General features: G+C 39.6%; 1 protein-coding gene across 3 annotated transcripts; it reads left to right on the top strand.

The window, feature by feature from the left end:
• The first annotated feature begins 679 nt into the window (after positions 1–679).
• On the top strand, positions 680–17,284 carry sec16b (SEC16 homolog B, endoplasmic reticulum export factor). Of its 3 annotated transcripts, none has more exons than XM_042417657.1 (26): positions 680–1,187; positions 1,596–1,742; positions 1,834–2,146; positions 2,479–2,576; positions 2,673–2,775; positions 3,682–3,896; positions 3,969–4,120; positions 5,652–5,713; positions 5,931–6,069; positions 6,198–6,428; positions 6,822–6,919; positions 9,558–9,639; positions 9,763–9,880; positions 9,971–10,082; positions 10,487–10,592; positions 10,733–10,870; positions 10,990–11,103; positions 11,873–11,951; positions 12,092–12,254; positions 12,387–12,547; positions 12,655–12,683; positions 12,932–13,039; positions 13,127–13,219; positions 13,309–13,426; positions 13,763–13,812; positions 13,899–17,284. In XM_042417657.1, the coding sequence occupies exons 3-25, from the start codon at positions 1,872–1,874 to the stop codon at positions 13,777–13,779; spliced, it is 2,811 nt and encodes a 936-aa protein (XP_042273591.1). In that variant the 5' UTR covers positions 680–1,187; positions 1,596–1,742; positions 1,834–1,871; the 3' UTR covers positions 13,780–13,812; positions 13,899–17,284. The 3 variants fall into 3 exon arrangements, with proteins under 3 accessions (XP_042273591.1, XP_042273590.1, XP_042273589.1); XM_042417656.1 differs by having other exon boundaries at positions 680–1,239; XM_042417655.1 differs by having other exon boundaries at positions 680–1,315.
• The last annotated feature ends 3,267 nt before the right edge of the window (positions 17,285–20,551 follow it).

Raw genomic sequence — 20,551 nt, 5'->3', positions numbered from 1 at the left:
TTTTATAGTTTATTGCACTTCCATATCTGATAAATGGGCTGTCCTCATTTTGTGTTTAATCTCCCTTCTTCTTCAAAACAAACATCATAATGAAATGGGTGTAAACAATTACATATTTATGTCTCTTACTGGACCACACTTAGCCTATTATTGCAGAAATGATTATTATTAGACATCTATCTTCTATTAAAGGCATGGTTTGAAATGGCATTCCACTCCAATAAACTTTATGACAGTATAAAGGTTCAAAAATACAACAATCTCAACAGCCTTGAACTTCATGTCCTCCTCTTCATCTAGACTTTGAAAAAGACTAAAAAAGTATGAAATCCACACCAAGAATTTTGGCATAAAGATGATCAGTTCATAACATACACAATCTTACACAGTAGAGTGTGCAGTGAAATGTTTAGTTACCATGTCCATAACCTCTATAATCAATGCATAACTAAGTAGAGAAAAATTAGGAAAAAAATCATTTTACATGCAATTTTTAAAACAGGAACATTATTAAAAAAAATAAAGCAAAAGAAAATAGCAAAGTGTGCACAGTGCAGTCAGCAGTCGAATGTAAGTAGTACTGTAAAGTGGATATGAAACATGAGATATGAAATATGTTGCAATAGTCCTTTTTCACTGGGTGCCTTTTGTCACGTCAGAGTAGGAGAAGCAGTGGCGTAAATAATAAAATGACTGATGGCTGAATCACATTTAGCTGCTTCAGTGGAACCCTCAGAGCTGTCATTAGTGTTATTAGTAACACCTGTGATACGTCAAAATGTGTTCTGTGAAACATGAGAATCCGGGAAAAAAGAAAAGTATCCACACTGTAAAGAGTAAAAAAGATAGAAGCAAGTGTAAAATGTAATATAGTACAAAGCGTTAGGTTATATTGTTCTATTTAAAAGGTAACACCCATTCTATTCACTTATTAAAAATAATTTGCATGAACAAAAGTATAAGAAATAGACTATGTAGACAATAAATGACTTTCAATGCAAGTTGCAGCTTGAATTACTTCAACACACTATAAAAAGGGTTAGAGCGCCTCTGGTGGGAATTTCAGATGAACGCGTTTTACTAGAAGAAACATGCAGATCTGACCAGTAATCAGTTTCCGTCCCCACTGAGTCCCTGAAGCATCCCTGAAGCTGACCTGAGACCAGCAGACTCTGAATAACTGAACTGTGAGGATCTGCTGCATCTTCTCTACCGGCAACGTGGCAAGACTTAAGAGTTGTAGGCTACTGTTTTTCCTCATGTAGGCTACTATCCGAGGACGCCGTTACTCATGAGGATATGACACAGACAAGGCGTACAGTAATTTTGTTGTTCTGATTAGCATGAAGTTGGACGTGATTTATTCTTTTCCAGGCGTCTGGCAGTGCAGCTGTCAAACTCCTCAGGGCGTGCTCCACTGTTTACTTTCCGCTCATTGACACACAGGCTGGAGACACAACGCAAACAAGACGGAGATCAGGGATTATGCACATGCATACCCTGAGTAGCATGCATTTGATTCTTTTATTATTAGTGTCTTTTAGTAAGTTTTTTTTCTCTCTTAAGAATACTGTCTTCTGGTTTTTGGTTTTCAGTGCAGCAACAACACATGGATCTCCGTATTTTGTGAACTTTATCCTCCCGTTATCATGTTGACTCGTTATCAGCTCATGTTGTGAGTTTCCTGTGAAATGATGTGGCAGTTGTGGATGTACTTTGACTGCGTGTGGCATGTGTGAGCCGTAAGTACCTAAGCAACCTTTTCTTTGTGTTGATTTTTTTTGGCGGATTTTACATTCCTAGACAATGCAAATTTCCCGTTATTTACCTCAGGTGTTAAAGTAGGCCGGCCGTGTGTGAAGGAGGTCATCATGGATCACAGAGGATCTCACCCCCGGCCCCAGTCTGGCCGTCACTCCCACAGATCAAAAGACAAAGAGGACTACCAGCGGTATTCTCACCAGGACAGGGACCAGAGCTACCCACCACCAGATCCCAGAGAGAGGGACAGGCACTGGGCTCATGCTGATCCCCGCTACAGGGCTCATTTAACCAGTCCTCCTGCCAGACTGGACCAGTATCCTTACAGCACTCAGCAGTATCTTTATAACTATGGGCGACCAGAACACCAAAGACCCCAGTCCAGGTGAATATAAGCTATCTCCAGTCATTCATTTTAATTGTTCTTATTTTATCAATTGTGCAAAAGTGATTGCAACTCAACATTAGGAATAAGTTAATGATCATTTCTCTGTATGCAATGCAATAAACATCAATCTGATTAAAGTCATAACACTTTATGGTATGGTGTATGGATTTGGGGACAGCATGGTGATGCAGAAGCACAGTCTCAACCTTTTAACCGTGTAGCCTATGTGGGGTGGGGTTGATATTTCCCTTCCTGCTGCCAAGTGCAATGTCAGAATGGAAGGACAGAACAGATGAAGAAAATGAATAAATGCATTGATTTGTTTTCAGGCATGGGTATGACTATCCACCCAACAGTCATTGGGACTACAGGGAGAACTACGGTTATTATGACCATGACTATTACAGTGGACAGCAGGGTCGACCAGGTGCAGTGATACTACACAACTCTGTCAGGCAACAAAGCTTCTATCAGTAGGCATCTCGGCCCTTTAATGAGATGGTTTGTTACTTTGATCATTAAGATGCTGGCCAGTGGGTGCCCCAAGACTCATGGAGAACGGAGCGTTACCATGAAAGAGCATACAACCAGGAACACCCAGGGAGCTCCTACAATGAGGAATACAGGTGAACCACAAGTTTCTACCTCTGTGACAATCAACTCCTTTACAGATTTATAATTGAGAGAAGTAAGCGGATTTCAAATTCAAATTTAATGGTTTTGGAAAACCCAAAAGTCACTGGAAGATATAAAGGCCTCAATAGGAATCAGAGGATCTTTAATCTTTGTAATGACACTCGTCTGGGAGACAAATATACATTAGTAATCAGTATGCACATTTTACATTAATGTATGAATGTATGCATATTGAGTAATAGTGAAATGTACTTGCTGAAGTATTATAAGTTATATATCAATGAGGTGCCTTCTTGAAGAATGTTCCACTTTTGCAAAGTAATTTATATTGTTGTCCTTTCCTGTGTCATGATTGTATTTTACACTTTGGTTGAACTCCTTACCATGCAACCATTGGCTTGAGTGGTCTGAAATCAAATTGGGGGAAGAATTGTCCAAGTTGTGATCATACAATGGCACATTAAATTAAGAAGTTAAAGGCAGTGGCTTTACCTACAAAGGCATCATCACCCTTGTTCACCAGCCAAGACCTAAAAATAACCTGAACAAATCAGCAATACACAGTGTTTTGGAGAAAACAAAAATGACTAGTGACAAAGTACCTTAATGAACTTCAGCTTTCATTGAGCATTTTTGTCTGTGTTTGATTAGACACAGAAGCTATTGCTGTTAATGATAATGTCCATAGTCTCATTTATTGCAAACATACTGCTTGTTGCAACTTCCTGCATTGTCAAATCTGTGTGCAAGAGGGTTTTGTCTTGACAAGACAAAGCTGATACTCTGCACATGTATCAAAAGCAAATGTTTTCATGATATAATCACAGGTTCATTCACTGTATATCCTTGGCACCAATAGAAAATATCAAAATGTATTATTTTTTTATTTCTTCCAGGTATGACCAAGGGAGAGACAACTCCCAGCATAATGTCTATGACTACGAGGATAATCCCTCCAGAGAGAACGAAGAGGTTTCCTCTTATTACCATGGGACGTTAGAAAGTTCCAAAAACTCAGGGTTATCATCCAGCAGCTATGAACTGAGTCAATACATAAATGGAGCTGAACACAATGACCCTGGCCCACAACCTGCTCACACATCTGATGCAGGTGAGTATACAGTTAAAGCTGTTTTCTCTCAGGTTCACTTTACGTAGTGTTCATAATGACACATCTCCTCAGAGCATGGAGCTGTGCGTCAGATGTCGGCTCCTCTGAAGTACTCAATCCCTCATGCGGTTGTCAGCTTTGGACCTGCAGGCCAGCTGATACGGGTCACTCCAGGCTTTTCCACGCAGGAGAATGTCAGCCAGCTGGAAATCCACAGTCTAGAAGTAGGTTCAACATTTGCATGCACTGATGACATTAAAGTAGATACTCATGTGTCTTTTCTCCAACTTCAGTAAGTTTGGTTTACAGAAGGAGCATCTTTCTTCAGGGACTTGCAAATTCATCTCTTTATTAATGCACACAATGTCCCTTTGAATTAGTCTTTCCTGTTGGAGCGATAGAACACTTCCCATTTCATGTCTTTTACTCACATCTACATGCCACAAACTCAACCAGTGTATGGTATGATTTGTATGGTATGAAATGTAAATTTTACAGTGAAAATATAGACAGCAAGAGGCTGTTTACTATGTTAGCACAGTCTTTACATGTGATAGACTGAGGAGAACAAAACAAACAAAATTACAGATTACATATAACTCCTTCATTTTATACGCCTCACACATATGCCATTATGGATCTGCTTATCATTTTTTCTATAATGTACCCGGATAACAATTCATTAACCCACATTAAACTTCATTAGTCCACTGTTATCTGTTATGTGATACTGTATATATTTAAAGTCCAACACAAACATAACTGACTTAACCATACAGATTGATTGAAGTTAAATTTGTTCCCTTTAAATGTAATGTAAATTTATTCCATAGTCTTTTATAATTCTCATTTTTCTTGTCTGTTTTAATAACATTATCTCATATGATGTTCTAATTAATAAATCTAACCCGTTTTTGAATGATGGCACTTTGGACTCTTCTATTCCCCACCATGAGGCTGACATTTTTGTTTTTCAATCAAACATCTGAACAACTATTGAATGGATTATTATGAAATGTGGTACAGTTATCCATGATGCCCAGAGGATAGACTCTAATGACTATGGTGCCCCAGACTTTTCCTCTAGTTCCATCAGAAAGTAAACATTTATAGTTTTCAGTGAAATGTCTAAACAACTTTTAGATTATTTGCCATGAAATTTGGCACATACATCCATGTTCAGCTCCAAATTAATTGTAATAAATGTGGCCTGTAACTGTCGACCTTTCGTCCAGCACCACCATCAGGTCAAACTTCTTATTTGTCCTTTATGACCAAATGTTAGCATGGTGACATGCTAAACTTAGACGGTGTTGTCACTGTCGCAGTGAGCATTTTAATGTGCTTTTGGCCAATAGTACAGCCTCACAGAGCTGCTAGATGGCGTGTTAAAACTAAAATCATTAAAGATCCTGTGTTCTTTTTACTTGGTATAACCTCTAAGAATTTGTCACTTTCCTTTCTGAGACCTCTCCCACTGTCACCTTGTGGTACAAAGAGACCTTTAATGTGTGACCTTACAGGAGGTCAGGTAAGGTCAGGAGCTCATAAAGTTAACAGTCATTTCTAAATATTTGGTAGCCACTTCTAGACTATCTCCCTCTAGATAGTTACAATGTATTCCTTGAAACGGGACAGAATACAGGCAGTGATCACACTCATTTTGAATCACTTAATTTGTTTATTAGCATTGTTTGGTACATACACTTCTCACTCTGTATTTCTGTTGGCTTTTTCATCTTTATTTTTCCACAGGTCATTCTGAGTGAGACACAGGAACAGCAGGAGATGAGAAACTTCCCTGGGCCCTTAACTAGGTATTGATTTTGCCATTTGTTTTGCAATTATGAAACTGAAAATGCTCACTACTAAATTATCTTATCAAATAATATTTACTCACCACCAGAATTCCATCTGCTGGATGTCATGGATGTCTGAATTATTTACTTGCCCTCTTCAGACAAAGAAAAGGTTATATCTCAAATTAAATGTCTGAATGTTGAGTGTATTTGACAGTTTTTCATGTTTTTGAAGGGAGGATTTGCACAAAGTAGATGCTATAGAATTTGCCCACCAGAGGGCAGGCGCCTGCATGAGAGATGACAAACTGCATGATAAGAACTCTGCTGCCCTCTTGTGGAATCTACTGATACTGCTGTGCAGGCAGAATGGAGTGAGTGGGTCATGTCTTAATATTGTGTAGAATTAATACACATTTGGCTTGCCATCAAACAGCCATCAAAGTAATCATCAGTATCATGTTTTTCAATACAATTCTCACTTATATTTCCATTGTTTCAGCAAATAGTTGGGTCAGATATTGCCGAGCTGCTTATGCAGGGCTCACATTCAGATGGAAGCTGGGAGTCAGATGCTCCTACACTCATTGACTTCAGTGAGGGCACAACTGCTGAAACACCACCCTGCAAAGGAGATGACCTGCTCACAGGAAACTGCACCAGCTTCAGCTCTGAGAGCTCTAAGAAGGCCCTGCAGAGCTATACCCAACTGCTGCTGGCTGGAAGAAAGAAGGTTTCTACATCTAATCATCTGATCTTCTGTTTAGCTTCTTTTAGTCATCTCAGTGTTACAGCAAATGTCATAATATACTGTAAATCTTAGAGTAGCGTATTAATATTCATACATAGTGAAAGACTGTCCTCCAAAACAGATACCTCAGGGCAGGGCTGTAAAAAATAAGGAATGATGTATTTTGGCACAGTATTGTTGTGTCAAAGGATATAACTGATTGGTGTGATCTGAAAGCTATAACCACAGGTCGGCATTAACAATGTGGCTCAAAGTTGTGCCTGGGTCATTCACAGGAGGACGACCTCGTTAATTATTAATACTAATTTTCATAGATCTCATATTGTGCTGGGATCTGAATGTTTGTCCACTCACACTTTCTCATGTGATTTCCAGGAGGCCTTGGACTCGGCTATGAGCAATGGCCTCTGGGGGCACGCACTTTTTCTGGCCAGCAAAATGGACAACAGGTCCTATACCACTGTGCTGAACAGGTGAGAAAAGCAAAGTAATTTGAGACATGACAGCTGCAAGAAATCAGTGTACAATTCCACACATGAGTGGTAATTTGTGAAGAAATGCTCCCACTGACACTTGTGGTCTGCTTAAAACTTAAGTTACAGCTACAAGCAAATATGGACAGTATTTCTGTCACTTGTATTTGGAGTACATCCTCAGCTTCCTGTGTGTGATTTTTAGCCACGCTAGGGGCAGGGCTCTGGGCATGGTAATGTCAGTCGGTTGGTTTGTCCACCCTCTTGGTCGAGACAGAACTAAATTATTGGATGGATTGCTATGAAATTTTGTACAGACAATCGTAATCCCCAGGGGATAAGACCCTCTGGCTTTGGGGATTCTTTGATGTTTCCTCTAGCGTCACCATGAGGTTGACATTTGTGGTTTGAGTGAAATGTCTCAACAAGCCTGTCTAGCAGCCATTTGTGATTATGACCTGAGGAAGTGATGCAGTTCAGATGGCGTCAATACAAGGTGTCTTCCTTCTCAGGAGGAGGTGTGTTGGGTGGATGGCTAGATATTTAGTTAGATGCGAAAAAGGCAAAAACTGGACTTAGCCATTTTTCGAAATCAGTATATTATGCTTCTATTTTGGAAAGCAGCATATTACGCTCCAATGGGTTGATCTGAAAATGCTTCAATGGGTTGTTCTGGAGTCCATGGTGGAGACGACCTATGTGGTCGTTTAATTTGCAGGACTTTTGTCTCAACAATTATTGGATGGATGGGCATAAAATTTGGTACAAACATTTAAGTACCCCTCAGAAGGAATTGTTGGTGATCCCTTAACTTTTGCGCTAGCACCATCATCATGTCAAAATTTACATTTGTCTAATACTTTGATTCATGATGAAATACCTGCTGAACGAGTGACATTCCCATCAGCATAAGGTGCACTTTTTGTTTAGTGTTAATTAACAAATGTTAGCATGCTAACAAACCAAACTAAGGTGGTAAACATTATACCAGCTTAACATCAGCCTCTTAGCATTGTCATTGCGAGCATGTTAGCATGCAGATGTGAGCATTTAGCTAAAAGCATTGCAATGCCCAAGTAGACTGTCACAGAGCCACTAGCGTGGCTTTAGACTCTTAGCTTCTTAGTTTCGGGTATAATTGCATCTTTAATCAATATGTCCCTGTTCTGAACAGATGATGAGACAATTCAGTAAATAAAACTAAATCAACTGATCACACTCCTCATCATCATATCCTATAGCATTTGGCTGCTTATACTTGTGACTTGTGTAGCACATGGCAAGGAAAAGACAGGACACCTACTCCGTCTAACAAGTCTCGTGACTTTCCTACAGCCATGTGTCCAAAAATAAAGCGCTTTATTTAGAATTTACAGGAGGTAATTAATGAAAGCAAGTAGAGATAAAACCTCTGGAATACTTCAACTTGGCCTCTTTCAAAAAACCCCCAAAACATTTCATGAGGTGATATGTATGATGTAGTTTGTTTATTGATACTATTTGTAATATGTACTTGTCCTGCAAGTAGTCAAAGGTGGAAACTCATTTATTTCTTTGCGCTCACAAAATGTCATTACTTGCTACCTTGTTTTTCAGGGCTCACATTTGCTTCTGAGTTATTTATAATTTGCACAGGGTAGTCTTATTGCAGTACATACCAGAGACCATTAACACTTTGCTGAAAGTGTAAATCACCTGGCTTGACATACAGTACATTCAATTAAAGCATTTTAATCTGTACACACCAGTCATTAGGAATTGACCCTTTCCAACTGGAGAACTGTCCTGAGTGAGTGCCCCATGTTTAACATGGTAAAATGTTTATACTTTATCTCTAAACTGTAGTTTTTGTGTACTATTTATTATGTAACCCAATCCATTTTACAGACTATTTTGGCATGAGCAGTATGTCCCACAGCAGCAGCATATGTCTGGGTGTCATTGGAGGAATGTGTGGGGGAGGGCTAACAGATAGCCAGACTGATTTTTATTTGTGATTGACAAGAAGGGCAGAACATGAGCTATCAGATATATATATATATATATATATATATATGTGTGTGTGTGTGTGTGTGTGTGTGTGTGTGTGTGTGTGTGTATAGATAGATAGATAGATAGATGCTTTATTGTCATTGCATGTTACACACAACAAAACTTGGTTTGACAACAATCCACTTAGCAACATATATATATATATATATATATGTGTGTGTGTGTGTGTGTGTGTGTGTGTGTGTGTGTATATATATATGTATGTATGTATATGTATATATATATATATATATATATATATGTGTGTGTGTGTGTGTGTGTGTGTGTGAGATATATAATCATATATAGGCAATGTAAAAATAAAATACAATATGTGGGACACAAACAGTTAAACAGTTATTTCACTTATTTGCATTAGCAGCAGTTGGGTATTGCACTTGGGGACAGGGGTTTGGTTGTATTGTTGGGGCTGGGAAGGGAGCCTGAAAAAGCTGTTTCTCAGCCTGTTTGTCTGTGTGTGTATGGTTCTGAGCCTGCCTACAGCAGAGGTGCTCTTTAAATGTTCTGTTTTAGTACAGAATTTGGCTTCTGGCATGTAATAAAGCCTTAGTTAAGATATGCAATGACACAAAGGCTCTGTTGGTAGGTTTACAGGCCAGCTAACAGCCAGTGATCCCCTTCAGACTATCTTCCAACTACTGTCCGGGAGAATCCCTTCTGTGGCCACGGTAAAACACCTAGAACATAGCTGTTCATACATCCCAATCTTTACAATTTAAATTGTATTTTAAAGATGTCAGTCTGTATCTTATTTAGCATGAAGAGTTTTGATAGTGATGTTTTGTGCCCAGTGCTGTGGAAATGAAAAGTGGGGTGACTGGAGGCCCCATCTGGCCGTTATGCTCTCCAATGAGACGGGAGATCCTGCCGTCCAACAGAAGGCCATCATCACCATGGGGGACACACTAGGTATGGAAGCACTGACTGACTGACAGGTTGTGATACTGTTTCTGCATAGATATACAAGGTGATTGTTTTGTGCTTCTCTTCTGCATGCAGCCTCCAGAGGCCTCATACATGCCGCCCACGTCTGCTACCTGACAGCCAGTGTTCCCTTTGGGGTGTTCATGCAGAAGGCAGCGAGACTGGTACTTCTAGGCAGCAGCCACAGGTGAGCTGTGCTTGGACCTTGATGCCATTCATCAGTCTAATTGGTGTTCAGCTTTATCAGCTTCATATTTAATGGAATTGTAAAACTGAAATTGAACATAATTTTCTGGTGAAAGAAACTATTTGTGTAAAAGAAAAAGAATTACAAGAAATTAACACAAGACAAGAGATTTCTCCTTATGCCGCTTATTTTAATCTTAGTTTTGTCTTCTTACTTGTTGTAGCCTCAGGATATTGTTTCGTTAAATTATTTTATTTATATCTGATTATTTGTTACTGTATGGTCTGATTTTTGCTGCTGTGCTTCACTGTATTCCATGAGTGGATCATTTGTCATTATTCATCATCTACATGCTCCTCTGCTCTTCTCTCATATAATGTCATCTTTAATTATTTCTCCTTTAGGCAGTCCTTTGAATACTTTGCCACAAACTTTGCCATCCAGTGCACTGAGTTGTATGAGTACTGCCAGACACTTGGGGGCAAATGCCTTTCAATCCCATCCTTTCAGGTAGCTCCCATTTACATCTGATCTCAATACCTTCCAGCATCAGTCTAAGAAAGGCATTTGCATCATTAAAAAAAATGTAGGATAAAGAAATTGCAATTTTTACATGTATGTGATTCTTAATATTGCTGTGTGGTTGTCAGGTGTATAAGTTCCTGTATGCCAGTCGACTTCTAGACTGTGGACTTGCATCTCAAGCCTTCCATTACTGCGAGGTGGTAGGACAGGCGATCCTCAGACAGACTGAGCCTTTCTTTGTCTTGACCGAAGAGGTTATTAAGGTATTCACACGTTTCTCCACAGACAATATACTTACTATGTCTTACACATTTAATAAGTGCATCTGTGTGTGTCAATGAAGGTCTACATAGATGTACTGTCTGTATCTTTTCTCCTGCAGTTGGCAGACAGGCTGAGACACTCTGAAGGTCAGTTCAGTGAAGCAGGGGTTTGCGGAGCTGGGCAGGAACCTGACTGGCTGAAACAACTACGTGCCAGGCATCATAGTTTACAGGTTACTCCTTCAGATCAGCTTCTCCATGGCTTTTATTTCACATGGAGTTTCCATTAGTGGAGCTTACATTGTTGTCCATTTTGTGCTTGTAAAATTTATTTGGCTTTCAATGGCTACCTTAATGTAGCAAAACTTCTTTTAGCCACACTAGCAGCATTGGCACTATAGAGCCTTTTCACAGCAGATATTTTGACATGTCAAACACAGGTATAATCAATAACATTAACAACTGCAATCCGTTTATATTAACCATTTCCAGGCCCATGCTACAGCACTACCAGCAGGTCAACGTTTTCACTTATCTATTGAAATATCTAATCATCTGCTAGATGGTTTGCCACAACATTCACAGACATTCATGGTACCCAGTCCGTGTAATGAATTTGGTGATCCCCTGACTTTTCCTGTAGTGCCACCATGAAGGGTACAGACAATTATGTACTCTGCAGGATGAAATATAATAACTCTGTTGATCCCTTGACTTTTCATTTAGTGCCATCGTCAGGTCAAAATTTTACTTTGTCCAATACTTTGGTTAATGGCTGAATCCCTGAAAAATTAATTACATTTCCAACGGCCTAAGCTGTACTTTGTGTTTAGGGTAATTAGCAAATGCATGCTAACAGACTGCACTTAGATGGTGGACAATACATCTGCTAAATATTAGCATGTTAACATTGTAATTGTGAGCATGATATATCTATCATGCTAAAGTTAGCATATATTTAAAACTATAAATGTCTTAACTTGTTTTTGTTATTATGCTCAGACGGGGAGTTATGACTTCATTGAAACATACCATCCACCTCCTGAGGGACATGCTGTGGTCAATGACAAAAAGTTATCAGGTAGATTTTTTGTCCTTTCATTCTTTCTAATGATGCACTATATGGTGCCTGTTTGCCACCAGAGAGTAGTGTCTTCTGCCCCTGCTTTCTTGTACAAATGTTAATGAAGTACTAACAAATGTTGCTTTCATTTTCTACAGAATCTGACCTGGATGACCCAAGGTTCAATGACATCCACAGTCCAGAGCCTGAACTGCTTTATTACAGAGGCACTGAGGATCAAGAAACCCCTGTACATCAACTTCAAGAAAGAAACGAGGAAATGGTAGCTTTGTCAGGGGACATCAGAGGACCTCAGGAATGGTACAAATTATACAGCAGCATGCCTTATCCACTTATGTCTACCACATAGATGAAAACCCTTACTGCACATGTGATATCCAGTCCTAAAAGACCCTGCTATTATCACTGTCCTCTCCCTGTTGCTTTGTTTAGGCCACAGGCCAATCCTCTGATGCCAGTAGCAGTGGGTTATGCTCCCCCAGCGCCTACAGTTGCTGGAAGCCAAGACTTCAGTTATCATAACACAGATAGTGCTGAAGTTGGAACTGCCTTGCCACATTGTCCTCTGAGTGATTTGCCATCAGCAGCAGAGGGTGAGTATCTAATGTTAGAGAGCATTCATTCCTTTCTTTATTCATATATTTACTATGGGCTGTGGGGAGTCAGCTTGTGTGATATTTTGATTTTATTGCTCCTACAGGTGCTGGGTTGTCCCCTGTAGTAGGCACTGTGAGTAAAGTTAGTAATATTCCTTAATAAAAAGGCAGGGAACACAAAGATGGCAACCTACTGGTCGGATTCAATCACATTTTGCTAGATTTTTATTACTAAAATTAAATTCCTTGCTAAAAGATTTAATGTGTTACCACTGTAAATAGAATGTTTAAAGATGTTAACCTTTTTAAGTGTATAGAGCATTGATAAGTGTTTCCAAAAGTTACCTGGACGTTTGTTGTTGTCTGTATTTGCCTTTGGAGATGGGGGGTCAGATGCCGGAGGTCGACATCAGTCAGCAGGGGCCAATGCAGCAGAGCATCCCGCAAGGTTTTGAGGCCTCCAAGCAGATCAACGAGCCTCCTAAACAGGTGGGTGAGGTCCATGTCATATTGACACCTGTTAAACCACATTAGAATCATTTGACATGTGTCTCACTGTCTCTGTGTTATAATCAGAGCACCAAGACGGGGTGGTTTAGTGGTTGGTTCAAATCAAAATCCAAAGATGTCCAAAAGGAGAGCTCAGAGCAGAGAAGCCCAGCTCAGACAGTAAGAGTCAGAGTAAATATATGTTACACTGTTCAGTTATAATTAAGTTTTCAATTTGGTGATGTAAGATACTATTTTTATTTTCCCAGGAGCTACCACCCACTACTGACTTCTGTCCTCCTCCTCCGCCTGCTATTGTCTCCCCTGGCATGTTTCCATCCATCCAGCCCTCCTCAGCTGGAGTCAATCCTTTCTCAAGGAAAGCAGGTGAGTTTTGTAATGATCAATGTCAGTGTTGTTCAATCATCCCTGATTTTTCAATTAGGTGAGTCATAAATATGTCACCAAGTTTCACATACTGATAATGTTATGAAGGGGCCCCCTAGAGGAGCAGTGACCCTGTGTAGCTGCCATTAACACACATGCTGACCAGCGTGTTCGATTTCATATTTGGCAGAAGTACAGTCATGATATGCAGCTTGCATTTATTTAGCGCTGAAATTTAAATCATTGCGGCGGTTTGGCTGTCACTGGTGATATTTTACCTACGTTTAATTATGCAAATGTGATAGTTTACTATATTTATCCATGTATTCCACATAGGCCAGCAGCTGGGGTAGAAACCCTGTCAACACCACTAGCCTGTATTACAGGTAAAATAAATTTCCTTAAGAGAAATATACAGTATCGGTACCATTTTAAACGATCAATGATTCACATCTAAATCTTATGTTCGCAGGACCACTGACACCACTAAAACCAAAGACGGGATACTGCACTACCAACCATTAATGTTGGCTTTAAGTCTAATGAGAACTTCACCTGGGCTTGGAAAGACACCAATAAGATCCATACTGCTCACCACCATCCATGTTTCTTTTTTAAGGATGCCCTTTTAAACCCCCTTAGCTTGCACACCATCATGTTGCATGTTAGCTACAGAAATACACTAGATGAACTAGCACAGTAACTCATATTGCAGGGAGCTAAAACAGTTGAGATGTGCTTCATAAAAGCTGACAGCAGGGGAATTACCAGTGGATGCAGGATACGTTAGGGGTAAGGAATATCTTAACTGACCTCAGTAACCATTTATGCATGATGGATCTGACCAGAAATATTGATGCCAGCAACACTTAGGCAAGTTATACTCTAGCAGAAAAAGTTTGAAATAGCTGGTGCAAATGACCACCTAAGTGCCCAGTGAGTATGTCACTAGATTCTCACAGCCCAGACCACTCTTAAATAATTATCCATGCTATATATTGCAAACGCTACACATTTAATAAAGGTATTATATTTAAAATGGGTAAATCTACCAGTACCACTGCATTATATTTTAATGATAAAATGCCAATGCAAAAATACATTCAAGCATATATGAGATCCAAGCTAAAATGTAACCTAATGCTGTAGTGATTTATTAGCCTCACAGAAGCCAGCTTCAATCTTGCAAGCTGAGTAAGCGGAATCTGTAGCCTGGCTAGTTCATTAAAGCACAAAGTAAGCAACATTTGGTTAGTTTTCCAATCTGTAAAGTGAAATAGTTTTAGTTTTAATTATATATGAGACATATAAAGAAAAAAATGGAAGAGTGTTGTCATGCTGCCAAGATGGATGGTACCACATGACAGGTGGGAGAGGGAAGAGTGGGAAAGACCTCGGCCAGGCAAACAGCCAGCATGTCCTATACCTCTTCCCCCGGCCAGCAGACACTTACAGGATAACATCATGTGCTGAGGGTTAGGGTTACGCTAAAATGTATATAAAGCACACAGTAATATATATCCTTGGAATAAAATTTTGAACAAAGTTGATAAATTATCCTGTCACCTTGTAAACATGTTTTTGATATCATGTATATGTATGTCATGTGACTTATATATGTATTTTTACAATATATGTACATGGTTTTTTTGTACCTCTGTGCCAGCAGCTGAAATGTATTAACTACCAGTTTATCTGTGCATTCTTGCCTCAAAGTAATTTCTCACTATTACAAAATGTAAAAACTTTATCTACAGTCAGTATGTGGTTGTTTTTTATGACATACCACTCACTTAATAGCAAAATCAAGTCACATATTGAATAAATATGTCTTGCAAAGAAATAAGGGTGCCAAAGGGAGCTTCTCACTAAGTGGAGAGCAAGTGACAACATGGCAGGTGCTGTCTCCTTTTACGATTACTCTGCAGGAGCCAAGTGTGAGTGAGGCACACTGGCACACACTAGCACACATAGATATCCAGGATGTGTGTCACCGCTCACTGCTGCCTGCCAATTATGTGTCAGAGCATAAAAACATTCAGAATTGATAGCTTTATGAAAGACAAGTGGCATCCCAAAATCTCTCAATAAGTCTCCTTAAATGTTCTTTTGGTTGGATTAGTTTGGTTTATCCTACTTGTTTTAAAGTGAGCAGACAATATTATTAGTTAAAGAAAGGCCCGATGACTTTATTTTGAAGAATTACCATCTGGTAGAAATTTATTGAGATTCACCTTCACAATAAAATTTTATTATTACAAGTTTGCATTGTTGGTTCCCTTTAATCCACTAAGAAGACGCACATGCAAACCAAACATGGTTGTTGTGCTCATCAATATGATTAAAACAACAGTTTACAACTAACATTCAGATAATTCATTAATATTACAAGTTCAGACTAACACATGTAGATGTAAATGATATCATAAGTGCACTTAACTTGCTTAATAATACAATTCCTGCAGTTTGATTTGGGGTTAATTTCCATTTTATATCAGGTAAGATGCTGTGTGTGTATTACTGTTTAAAAATCTTAGCAAATAATACTGCATGTGCTGCTCAACAGAGTTGTTGAAAACCACCCTCACTAATGTGCTCCCAACTTCTAGGCTTTCCTCTGCACAAAAGTTCCATTTCTTGAAAAAAAAAACACTTTCTTAACCCCAAATACTTCGATTGCATATAAAATGATATGATGCATACTGAACTAAACTATAAAGTCACTTATCAAACAAAACCTCCAGCAAAATAAAAAGAAGGCACCACAACTACAAAATAATAGGACTGTACTGACTTTGTATTGCCCTGGCAAAAAAGCAGTCATGACTGACTGGTTAGCAAGCTACACTGAACTTAGAAAAAGCTGGACTGGTCTATAAATGTGGTCGCAGTAGTGTTCCTTAAGAGTTGCCACCCCAAAATCTATGTTGGAGCACAAGTGACAACAGTGTTGTCGCAATTCTTATTTGTGCTGCTTGCATCAATAAAAAGTACAAAGTCCAAAATTCATGTGAAAAAATAACAAGACCATAAATGTCTGACCACAATCAAATAGTAACTGGCAAAGGTAAACAGTGCACCTGAGAATAAACATTTAAAACATTAATGTTGGTGGATTTGTTGTATGCATATACAACATTACACTGATGGTTGAGGGTTGAGACGTTAAGCTGTCACTCCATCTGTCAGGGTACTATAATGTACTAGCTGCCTACAGTCCTAAACTGTACAACAAAGCTGTCATCTATGTTTGGCAAATGTCACTGATGCTAAAGTCAGGTATTTAAATCTCTATGTATCTATAAATTCAGGGTGAGGAAGTGATGGGCCCTCTGAAATGCCATGCTCAGTGCCATCCCTTCTTGAATCAGTCAGCATGTCCCACCTTGCCCACCAGATTCAAAATGGTCTAGACATAGATACATTAGTGCATTGTTGGATGCCATTCATCATGATAAACCACCTGCATCTCTTAAATGCAATATTGTGTATGTTATTAATTGCATATATATTCACACCTTTAGAAGGGGCTAATGCTCTTGTAACCATTGGCGCATTAAGCTGTCAGCTCCAGTGTCTGCTGTGCTAATGGAAACTTTCATCCCACAACATTCTCATGAGACAACCCAGTGCCATGAGGAGAGGGGGCTGTGTGCATAATAAAATAGTAAACGCATGAGGCACAATCATGATAACCTTAACATAAACTGGTGCCCTAGGACCTTGAATGGATCCAATGTCTCTGAAACTGAATTACTGATAAGTTACTCATTCAATAAAACTGATACCACTGCATTTGGATATAAGGTTGTAAATTAAATGAACAGTACTAGCACAGTGATGGAGGTGTACAGTACCTGTCTTTAAAAAGATTCAGACATTCTTGTCGCTGTGGCTCAGCATATGCTGTGCAAGCTTTGCGTCACACTGGAAAGATTTGTCACACTCCACACAGACAAAGATCCTCCCAGCACAGGTTTGCTCCTGGTGAAGCTTCAGTGTGGCTAGGTTACTAAAGTTCTTGCTGCAGCCAGTGCAGCTGTGGGGTTTCTCTTTACTGTGAATGTACTGGTGGCGAATGAGGCGGGAAGGCATGGCGAACGACACGCCGCACTCTGTACACTTGTGGGGCCGCTCTCCACTGTGAATGGCCTCGTGCTCGGTCAGGTTGGAGGACTTTGTGAAACACTTGGAGCACACCGAGCAGACGTACGGACGCACTCCTGTGTGGGTCTTCTGGTGCTCTGCCATACGACTGGCCAGAGCAAATGTCTTCCCACAGTCGGGGCAGGAGAAAGGCCTCACTCCCAAGTGCTTGCGCTCGTGACGCTTCAGGGAGAGAGGTTTATTAAAGGTCTTCTCACAGTGAGCGCACGGGAAGGGCTTGTCATTGGTGTGCATGTTCCGCTCGTGCTTTCGCAGGTCAGAGGAGCGTATGAAATCCTTGCCGCAAGTGTCACAGACATAGGGCTTTTCACCTGTGTGTGTGCGGATATGCTTGCGGTAATCTGAGGACCAGATGTAAGTCTTGACACAGAAGGGGCAGTGATATGGTCTTTCACCCGTGTGTAGACGCTTGTGCTGCTGCAGCGTCCCCTGGTGAGAGTATGCCTTGCCACATATGTCACACACATGGGGCTTGAGGCCCGTGTGTGTCTGTAAGTGACTCTGTAAGTTGCAGAGCTTCTTAAAAGCCCAGGGGCAGTGTGTGCACTTGAAGGGACGGTGCTCTGTGTCAACTCCACTACGTTTTTTCATTGCTGCTAAAAGTCGAGGGATCTTCTTGTCTTCACACTTCTCAAGTAATTTCTCATCAGGAGGATTATTTCCATTCTTCTTTTTATTCACAGCTTCACCTGGGGCACATTCCTCTACATTCTGCTCTCTGAGCTTAGGTGCTCTCTGTTTGACAGAAGTATCATTTTGTACCTCACGAGTCTTGAGGTATTTTGAGCAGTTCCTTTTCTCCTTTTTCAGTGAATCCAAGTGCACTTCATTAGCTCTATATATTTTATTGTTCTCAGCATATTCAGAGCATTGTAACAATTCTCCACTGCTGTTATCTTGGTCATCATTAAGTCCTGATTCATGTCCTGGTGACAGCTCGGCAAATTTCTCCACAAGAGACCAGTTTGGTGTTTGAGGGTTAAGATAAAGGATTCCAGTGTCAGTACTCTCTGAAAGTGAGTCCATACCAGTACAAAAACCTCCAAATGAGGAGTCAGTCTTCACATTATTACCTGAGATCTGTCCACTTGGAAGAGACTGAGTGACATAATGCCTTTCTTGATGTTTCCTTTTGCTTCTCTTTAAAACACCTGCTTTTTCAGTCATCTTTGGGGACATTTCTTCAGCCATGGTCAATTTTATGGTGGGGCATGAAATCACCTGCATGAGGTTCAAGATGTTGAGGGCTTTCCTGACACAATTCCTCCTTAAAAAGACCTAAAAATAATAAAATACATAAACATCTTATTAGCATCCTATTCAACATCTCAGAATTTTTTTTGTTTTTTTGTTTTTTGTTAATATAAATGATCATTATCACAGATGTGTCATATTAATGCATCTTCTTTATCTATAACCAGCCTACTGGCAACTTCTTTTCTGCAGTATATACTAGTATCCTGGAAACATCCTACATATAACCTTCAGGGACATGCCATACAGTCATGTGACAGATGTCCTGAGCTCTATATTATTTGTCAATATAATTCAAACGCTCTCTCAGTTGACCTCATAAATGTTTCCTTCATAAATGAAAAACATTTTTACAGCACTACTTACCCTGCGGTCTCCCTCCGTGCAGGTCAAGTCCAGGAGATGCCACAGAGTTATACTAGCCGCGGGTCTACCCTGTGGGTGTTACCGGGCGGAGTTTGGCAGCAGGGTCGCTCTGGGTCAGCATCTATCCTGCTAGTCAGCAACAGCAGTGATATCCTCAGAGCCTGGCTCAGCTTACTTCCACTGATTTAGCTTGCCACCCGTTTGTGTAGCCTCATGAGTAATTTACACAGTCTGTTTCAAAGATTGAGAACTTTAAATTGTCTAAACTTTAAATTTGAGATGTCATAAGACGGGAATTTGTCGTTCTTTAACTAAGGTAGATGCTACTTTTTTGCAGCATTCATGCTTTTTAGGTTATTTACGTGAGTTGCTTGTGTTTCGCCTGTACCTTGTAAAAGGGTGAAAAAAGCTAATATTTAGCTACGGCTATTATTTAAACTTGAGTTTGTTCTTCCTCCGTGGCGCATTGATATTTCAATTTATCAATTTAGGTGATGAGGTCACGTGCCCGTTAATGAACGCACCAATTAAGACAAGTATTCAGTCCAGTGAAGCCCACGTTTCTAAATAAATACTAAAGTAATAAACTTAAATGATATTTCTATTGAAATGTCTGTTTAAGGTATGTTGGAGAGAGTTCAGCCCATTCACACTTATATTTTTAAATTCTGAATCATTGATGATGCGTTTTATATTACAGCAAATCTACAGGGGCTTTTTGTTTTTTAAATTCGTGAGTATTTCCCAATAATGGCCTCAAGATGTCGCTGTTTACAAGTTGTTTTTATGATCACATGAACCTCAGATTATGGAAAATCACCGGCTCCATACAAAAACCCTCAATGGAAATTTTATCTTATAATACATCTCATTGTGGACATGTGTGTTGCTGAACAATAACATGATGTTCTCAATTTAACATTTAAATCAGAGAGTAAAAAGGATGTATCCGCTTCTCTTTTCATGGACACAGTTGGTCTTTGTTTTCAATTACGGTATTTTTCAGGAACTAATTTCTGTATCCAAATATGCTTCAAAAATGAAAATGGGGAATGGATTTATTATGTATGATGTGGTTTTGAGAACACTATGTACCTTTCTTGTTCTCACGTCTTGATAAATAAGTTGCAATTCATTTTTTTGTCAGTAGATGACCTCATATCCCTTTACTAACCATTAACCATTCATAACAAACAGATTGGTCTTCATGTTGGAAGAATTCAGTGAGGAGGATGGCGGTGTTGGACATTTTCTTGTGCTATAATCAATCTCTTACTCTTCAGTAAGAGATTCTCTTTAATTCATCAGTTTGGGGAAATGTTTTTGGAATGCTTTGTC

Source organism: Thunnus maccoyii, chromosome 7 (assembly GCF_910596095.1).
Source record: "Thunnus maccoyii chromosome 7, fThuMac1.1, whole genome shotgun sequence".
NCBI lineage: Eukaryota > Metazoa > Chordata > Actinopteri > Scombriformes > Scombridae > Thunnus > Thunnus maccoyii.
This window is presented reverse-complemented; position numbering and strand designations above follow the sequence as displayed.

Excerpts from the sequence above, each read along its gene's own strand:
- sec16b (XM_042417657.1), top strand. The coding sequence starts at position 1,872 with ATGGATCACAGAGGATCTCACCCCCGGCCCCAGTCTGGCCGTCACTCC. Across the intron at positions 10,593-10,732 it reads TTTCAATCCCATCCTTTCAG|GTGTATAAGTTCCTGTATGC; the intron begins GTAGCTCCCATT and ends TGTGGTTGTCAG. Across the intron at positions 11,952-12,091 it reads CAATGACAAAAAGTTATCAG|AATCTGACCTGGATGACCCA; the intron begins GTAGATTTTTTG and ends CATTTTCTACAG.